The sequence below is a fragment of the Poecilia latipinna genome, unplaced genomic scaffold (assembly GCF_001443285.1).
Source record: "Poecilia latipinna isolate Pla-1442-1.1 unplaced genomic scaffold, P_latipinna-1.0 Scaffold2145, whole genome shotgun sequence".
Taxonomy (NCBI): Eukaryota; Metazoa; Chordata; class Actinopteri; order Cyprinodontiformes; family Poeciliidae; genus Poecilia; species Poecilia latipinna.
In genome coordinates this window covers 22,234-30,400 of record NW_015114761.1, presented here as the reverse complement: position 1 = coordinate 30,400, position 8,167 = coordinate 22,234, and the positions used below count along the sequence as shown (strand labels likewise).

The 8,167-nt window shown below is 37.8% G+C and overlaps 1 protein-coding gene across 1 annotated transcript in view; it reads right to left on the bottom strand.

Annotated features, from left to right (window-relative positions):
* Window positions 1-8,167, bottom strand: part of prrc1 (proline-rich coiled-coil 1) — a 40,575-nt gene that overhangs the window by 10,560 nt on the left and 21,848 nt on the right. Inside the window, exons 2-4 of the mRNA XM_015017454.1 lie at window positions 4,395-4,540; window positions 2,595-2,697; window positions 2,343-2,506 (exon numbers count right to left, since the gene is read on the bottom strand). Of these exons, the coding sequence (XP_014872940.1) occupies window positions 2,343-2,506; window positions 2,595-2,697; window positions 4,395-4,540 (413 nt within the window). The remainder of the gene's footprint in view (window positions 1-2,342; window positions 2,507-2,594; window positions 2,698-4,394; window positions 4,541-8,167) is intronic.

The window sequence follows — 8,167 nt, the reverse complement described above, 5'->3', positions numbered from 1 at the left end:
TACCTTCTGTCCCAATTTTGATCTTTAATGAGAAAGAAAAAAGAAAAAAGAAAAACACTAGGAATATCCCTATCTGATGATCCTAAGTACAACTTAAGGCATGACTGACTGGTCGGATTGGAGTAGTCTAAATAAAAAGACCAAACACAGAGAGAGAACCAAGTAATTGACAGAAATTCAATATCAAGAGTGGAAACCTAGTAATGGCGAACAAAACAGAAATTGTGGTGGTGTGCATACTGTGGTAAAAAAGTAATGATAGTTTAGAATTTTTTTTTTTTTTTTTTTTTTTTGAGTTTTCTGTGGACTAGCTCTGGTGGTCCTCTGAAAAAAGTACTATAGACACACTTGGATTTCAAAAAGACGTTAGCCTTTACTTGCTTCATACAAAGGTATTTTGTTTGATGTATCGAACTTTAAAGATATAAAAAGGATTAATGAGATGAATATAGAAGGAAATACTGACAGTGAGGCTTGCAGAATACAAGAAATTGGCCAAAAACAAAAAACAAATCTCTGTTCAGCAAAGCTGATCTATGAGTGTGTTCTGTAACTGTACTTCTCCTGTTGGGTGACTGGAGTTTAAATTGAGTGAATAAGAAAAGCATGAGAAAGACCTTGAAAATTTAAGAAACTGCCATCTATAATGGCGTAATAAATTAGTGTTCCCGTAAAGCCTCTTTTTATTTGTGCCACAATTTTCCCTTTGCGACAATCTTACAATGTCCTGAAGTGTGTGGTGTGTTACGTGGTGGTGTGTTGCCCGAGTTGGGTTGTCTTGGCCCGGTTATCACAGCCTGTGAGGTTTTCCCTGACTGGGAGCGAGAACTGTTGAATGTGACGGGTGGGCAATCAGAAAGCGCGGTGACGTAAGCAAGGAGGGGAATCCTAAACAAGGCACAACCAAGAGTCCAGTGGACCAGTGGAGATAATATGTGGAAATGTTTATTATGTAAAGGTCATTATTATATATGGTTTATTCAGTTAAAAATGTTAACTACGAAAAAACATAACTCACCTCCAAATCATAGTGCAGCAAATAGAGCAGCTGTTCCCGCCGTCTTTTATCCAGTGCCTTTTCATTTTGTTATGTCTTTTATCGCTTAAAATAAGTCCACAAACCGTCACTGCTTCTACATCGTCATCCGTGTTTGTTTCTAAGTTCTAAATTCATGTTGGGGGTTTGATTTTCGTCGGGAATCGGGATGTTCGTGACTGTAATCGGTTCGTGTGGTGTGTTGCTCCTACCGTGTGGCTGGACACACGAACCGATCGAACCTTTTATCAGCTCTGTGGTCACAGAGGTTTGGAAAATCAGCGGACAATTCTTAAATCGTGCCGTGTGAACCAGACTTAAAACTCACAAGCTACCCTCCTCTCCTCTTGCCTTGATCACTGCCCTAACCCTCTCTGACTCTGGTCACTACGGTAACGTTTACACACCTCTTCAAAATAAGATACAGATGCGCAACAAAAACAAACATTTTACTTTCTTGAAGATTTTAACTCATGATAACGACTAATGGGAGCCCTGAGCTTGTTTCTCTGCAACAAGATGGTTCCATCTGGGAGACATCAAAGTGTTGCTTATGCACAGGGTGCTCATGGTCACTAAGTGGCGAAGCAGTTTAAAGGCTTCATTCCCTCATTAGTGAGCTGAACGCCGCATATTAAGCAGAGAGGCTTGGAATGTTGGAGTTACCTACCGGGATAAATCCATTCTCCTGTCTCTCCTCTGGGTCTTTCCCCTTCGCAAAGAAACTTTCCAAAGACATCTGATCCATTTTTTACTCATTTTGCTGCTTGTGGCTCAATGTTGACGACGTAACCATTAAACGGAAATATTTAATTATTTTTTGCGATGCCCGGTACCAATTGGTCCACGGACTGGAGCCGGTCCGCGGCCCGGGTGTTGGGACTACTGTTTTTAGCCATAAACCAGCAACCTTTTATCCACATGCATGGTAAAAAGAGGTGATATATGGCCCACATAGCTTTCCTTTGAGCGCACCTAACTCGGCATGTGTGAGTGTTGGTGACACAAAATAGAAACGTGTTTTCGTCCAGCTTTTCTCAACTCTGAGAGGTGTGGTTTTGATGGTGGGGTGGGCTGACCCCTCTGATAATGGCAGGGGAAAAGCTGGCCTACACATTCGTTAGGTGCTGGGTTAAAAATGTTTCAACCAATATACCTGCAGTGCAGACAGTTGGAACTTGGTGGTTTGCCCAGTAGCATGGCTTACAACTTTTCTTTTTTTGGAAAACTCAGCTTCTTCTAACAATGTTTATCAGAAATGTTTTTAAAAATGATAAATATCTAGAAGAAGAAACGGTGAACTGACCTTAGCTCCAGCTGCATAGCCCACTGGCTGAGGGGCAATGTTGGACTGACTTGGCTCTCCAGTGACCGTTGCCATCCCAAAAACCTCCTGGAAGGCCTCTCTGACAGCTTGCACGCTCATGTCCTTATCAGAAGCCACTACAATGTCAATGTCTCCACCTGACTCTGAAGGCAGCAACACAGAAGAATTAACAAAGACCTTCAAATGTTTAGTCACCTGGTTAAAGGATGAAATGTGAGACGCTTAACCTACTGATGTATGGTGCCATGCCAGGGTCCAGAGTAGTGATCATGGACTCTACTGAGTGTTTGGTTTTATTTATGACGTTCTTTACCACGGGATTACCTGCTACTCCCTAAAGAGGCACACAGGGAACACACAGGCAAGTTGACCATAGTTAGAATACTGTAATTTTACATAATTTGTCTTTTGTCTTTTACTGAATTACAGAGTGCTTGACCAAAACGTGTCAAATGGCAAAACAATAAATTGATTTATCTCACAGCATCTTACTGGTAGTTACTTCACACAGTATTTATAAATTCTGTGTGAGACCATTTGTATTATATTATGGTTATTGTTTATTATGTGACTTAAAGTCTGGACAGTGAGGATGACTTTGCAGCATTATGTAAAATCAACTTTGAGCTTTAGATCATATTATGTTATTGCCTCTTTAAAAACATATATGAAGTGTTGCCTTGATTCTGTCATGCATGTTCAAGAAATCCTTCAATTTAAAACCAGGTCTGGTGGCATGGGCGGGTACTGAGGGGCATTGTCTGCCCACAGAGTCAGCTGTTCACCCAACCCCATCCCTACCTGACTGGAAGCTTTTTTTTTTTTTTCTTTCTACCAGAGTGGGCAACTTATAAGTTATAACAGCCAAACCTCCTGTTTAAAAAGAAGTTGAAGTTTGTCACCTAATACATACGAGGTATGTGTTTTAACTTTACATTTTCGTTGAGAAAATAACATTGACTATGTTCTCTTTCTTTGTAATGTTAGCCAAGAGCAACTCAAGCCAATCCTACATTGCTGTAAGTTAATGTTAGCTAAAGTTATTAAACTCCATTACTGTAACGTTAGCCCTTAATATTATTTTAAAGGCAGGCAAATAGGTTTTTCCCTCCAATTTTAATCTAGCAAATTAAAAGCTAATAAGTTAGTCAAAGTTATCCTTTATGTGCGTTATTTAGCAACTTGGCTGATGTGACACAGTGCTTGTGTTCTTTGCTTTGGCAACTTTAGCCACATGAAGACCCAGGCTAGCCTAAGGACACTTTAAGAAATAGATAGGAAACATCAGATTCTTAGATTTCTGTAACATCTGAGCTAATGTTTATGCAAATCTGAGCATAATTACTCAACATTTTATGTTGTTGTTTATATCCTTATTGTTTGTTTTTGCAATAATAAACAGGGTTATTTTATTTCAAAGGTTACATAAAGGTTTGTTCATGCAGTTATATAAGAAAAAACACTTATGTAAAAGCTTGTTTACTCTGCCCATTCTACCTCCCTCCTCCGGGAAACCAGTCATCCCCGGCTAAACTCCTCTAGAGCCGACCTTTTAAAACACCTGGGTGTACTGCCTTAAAGAAGCAGCTCCTTTTCTGAGCTGCAGTTTCCAAGCTTTGGAGCTTCCACCTTATAGAGCACCACTCCCCCACTGAGCTCCGGCAGACTGCCAAGCAGCAATTAGCAAACAGCTGGCGGAACTGCGCATCTGCTTAGCTCATTATAAAAGCTACTACTCGGTGCAACACTGGTAGAAATGTTGTTAAAGGATTAATAGACGAGGAATGTTGTGATAACTTTCTGAAGACAGAGTTTCAGAAATAGCAGGAGTTTTTGGCAGGGCATTTTGTTGAACAGTTATTTGCTGCTCAAATAACTTGTCAATGTGTACGTTTTATTTTGTGACAAAGTTCATATTGGTAATGTTTCTATTGGTTCTTTCAGGTCAAATTGTAAGGGATAAGATTTTAATTTCTGTTTCACATTCTCAAAAACGTAATTTAAAGCCATGTGTGATTGCGGAGCTGTTACCTTTAAAAAACCCCAAATCCCTTTTGGGGAAGTGGTGTCTTCAGACACTCTGGGGTCCTCATCCTCCTCTGGGAAAGTAATTGGAGATCCAGTATTTAGTCCTCCTGTCACTGCTGAATGCTTATATATGGTGTCAGACACAACACCTAGACAAAAAAACCCAGCAGACATTCAATTAAGAAAGACAATTAGAAAAAGTTAAAATCTACCTATGCAAGAGATTTATTTATTTTTAATAAGCTTTTATTTAGCTAGATAAAAACCCATCGAGTTCAAGACTACAAGTGACCAAGAGGCGGCAGTATAGGAAGTGGACAAGCCAAAGGAACCATAACAAAAAAATAGAAATGGTGCAAAAAAAGTGCAGTCGTGATTACAAGAGCAATCTAAAATGAAAAAAAAAAAAAAAAGCACTGAATGGAATTCTGACAGTTTCAGTTCAGACTGTAAGGCTTTTTAAGTAGAGAGGGCAGAGAAATGGAAAGTTTTCATCTTTTCACACGAGGAATATAGAGATACAACTGTCAGAGTGTCGGGCATAAAGGCTTTCGGTTCTCTGACAGAAATTGCATAAATAAATAGGAACTAGGCTAATAAATAGGAACTACTCTGTTGCCTTGTGCAACAGAGTAATCCATTGCGTACATCATCTTTCATTTGCATTTCATTTACATTTGCATCTCAATAAGTAGAATATTGTGAAAAAAGTTATATTTTTATAAAATTAAACTCAAATTACTGTATATAGTCATCACAGAGTGGCTTATAGATACAAAAAAACAACCTTAAAATTTAGTGTAAATTTTGAGTTTAGCTATGACATTTTAATGCATCACAAAAAAGAAACAGAGTAGTTTCAGAGGTTCTTGACGCACTAAAAATAAAAAATCCTAACCCCTCAGGGCTCTGACTTGGGGTCCCTTCTCTTTATCATCTGCATCCTTGGCAATATATTCTGTAAATTTTATGTTTATTTTCACTGTTATGCTGATGACACCCAGCTCTAAATCACCACTAAACCTTTGTCTGCTCTTCTGCCCACCTCCCTCATTGATTGTATCTCTGAATTAAAACCTGGTTCACTCCAAACTCAGCACCAAAGCTGAAATTCTCATCATTGGTACCAAATTCACCCCATCTGATAGTGATAGTTTTTCTTTCACTCCTGATAATTTTACCTCCCTCTTCCCCCGGGTTAACAGTCTAGGTGTCATCCTCGACAGCACACTATCCTTCAAATTCTACAATAACAACATCACCAGGTTTGCCTAAGAGGATTGAGGCAGTTAATATTATGTAGGTGAAAACCTACATAATATTATGTAGGTTTACACCTACATAATATTAACTGCCTCAATCCTCTTTCTCCATTTACCTGTTGTCCCATCTGCCCACTGATTCACTCCATTTCAAATTACAACTGAAACATTTGCTTAAACTGTTTTTTCTATTTGCTCTATTAAATTAAATGTATTTTGTATGGTGTTTTTGATTGTCCAAAAAGGTGTCTATAAGTAAATTGCATCAATTTATTTGTATTATCAATATTATAAAAGTAACAGTTAAAATTAGCTAAAAAGCTAAAGGTAGCTAAAATAATGATTATCAGTAGCATTCAACAATCAAGACTACTCTGAAAGAGAAAAAGTGCAAATGATTCATTGGGATGTGTGATTTTAGACTTAATACAGTAAAACTTTTGTAAACTGTAAACATTAATTGTCAGCTTCTTCAGCTTATCGTTTTTCACAAGAGTTTAACATTTATTGTTCAAAATTTGCAGCAATGTTGCTTATATTTTAGCTTTTCAGAACAGGAAAAAGTCTGTGCGCCCTGTATTTGTTAAGCCGGAGCTATTAAATTTACCCCTTAACACCTTAGTGCCACTGCGTAGTTCATGTTCACACAGGCAAATGAGGGGAGGTGATTCTCTGAATTCGGTACATTCTGGGGTCTCAGGTACATATATTTATGTGCTATAAAAATATACCACAAAAAAATTGCATCTATTGAAAGGCTCTTTGAACCTCCAAGAAAATATGTTTCCCTACTTTATGCATGAAATCCCAAACATTATTACAAATTTCTTTGTTACTTAGGTTGCTTTAAATTCAACCCCATAATGAGATAATTTGATTCCTCTATGAGTATAACTCTTAAAATAATTAAACTAATTATTTTGAACAAAACTGGAGGGATATGATTAAATAATGCTATTTTATAAATAATTCATGTATTTTTCTCATATTTCTTTGTATGTATACATCTGTTTACTTCTTGGATTTTTTATTCATCACAGAAACTTGGCTACAAGAAGGTCAGTTATTCCCGTTTTCTGAACTTCTACCTCAGAACTGTGCTTTTATAAACTCCCCGGTTGACTGGAAAAGGTGGAGGTCTGGCTACAATTTTTAAATCCAGTTTTCACTGTCAACAATCATCTATGAAATAATTTTTCAGTTTTGAACTCCAAGCTTTTGAATTGAAATTAACTGAATCAATTCTGTGTGTGGTGATCTATCGTCCGCCAAAGTTCAACAAGGACTTTATTCATGAATTCTCTGTACTTATGGCATGGATTACCCTAGAGCATGATCATATTTTAATAATAGGTGACTTTAATATACACATATGCTGCCCAGATAAACCTCTGGTGAAAGAATTTTTGGACTTGATTGATTCGTTTGATTTTACACAATCTGTGGTTGGACCAACACACACAAAGGGACATACTCTTTGATATCCAAACAAGGGCTTTGTTTGGATATCATTGAAATTCTTCAGACTTGCAATTCCCTATTTTATTCTCTATTAACATTTCATCTTCTGTGGTTACAAATAATGCTAAACCTTTACTTTGTCGTAGCATTATTGGAGAATTGAAAGGTGGCTACACTCTTAATTATATAAGTGAAAGAAATAACGCACAGAGACGTAGTTCTTGCTGCTAGGCCATAGACGAGCCGGAGATTTATTACACTACCACGGATTCCTCATTACAGTTTCATCAGTTCAATACTCAAAAATCTTCTAAAGTCTCAACAAAAAAATCTACCTGTATTCTTAACATCACCCTTTTTTATACACTCATCTTCACTGGTGTGAGTTGGAAAGTTTCAACCAATGGCGTTGCTACTCTTGACTTGTGTAAAGATTCTGGCGTGCCTTAAACTAAGTGTGTATTGGACGACCTTTAAAATATTTGAGACCTCATGAACCCAACATCTGCTCCATTTCAGAATTGCTGAATAGGACAATTTATCTCAAATTGTTGCTCTTATCTGTCAAACAGCAAACTTTCCAAGTCATTTTTTGGTTCCATTTGCGCTTTGCACACAAATGGAAGGAAAGGAGTCAGGTCAGGTTGACCTAGAGAGGTACTAAAATCCTTTCGCAAAAACAACTCCTTAAATAGTATTTCCACTCTTACAGTATTAACTCTGATATGGCTGTTCAACTGAATGCAGTCCTAGCTCATACTACATTCCTTACTGATAGCAATCTTAATATTGAAGCTCTTATTAATTTTAACAACGCATGCTTTAATGCTCTAAATACCGTAGCTCCCCTGAAAACTATATCAACTACAAGAAAGAAAGTTTTAGAGCCACGGCTTAATGAAACCACTCGTGCACTCAGACGGGAATGCAGGCGTGCTGAGAGGAGGTGGAAAAAAGATAAATTGTCCCCAAACTTTTTCCTGTGAGGGCCACCTAACTTTTCCTTTCTCTGGTGGGGGGCCGGAGTCAGTTTGTAAAAGAAAAAGTGTGACG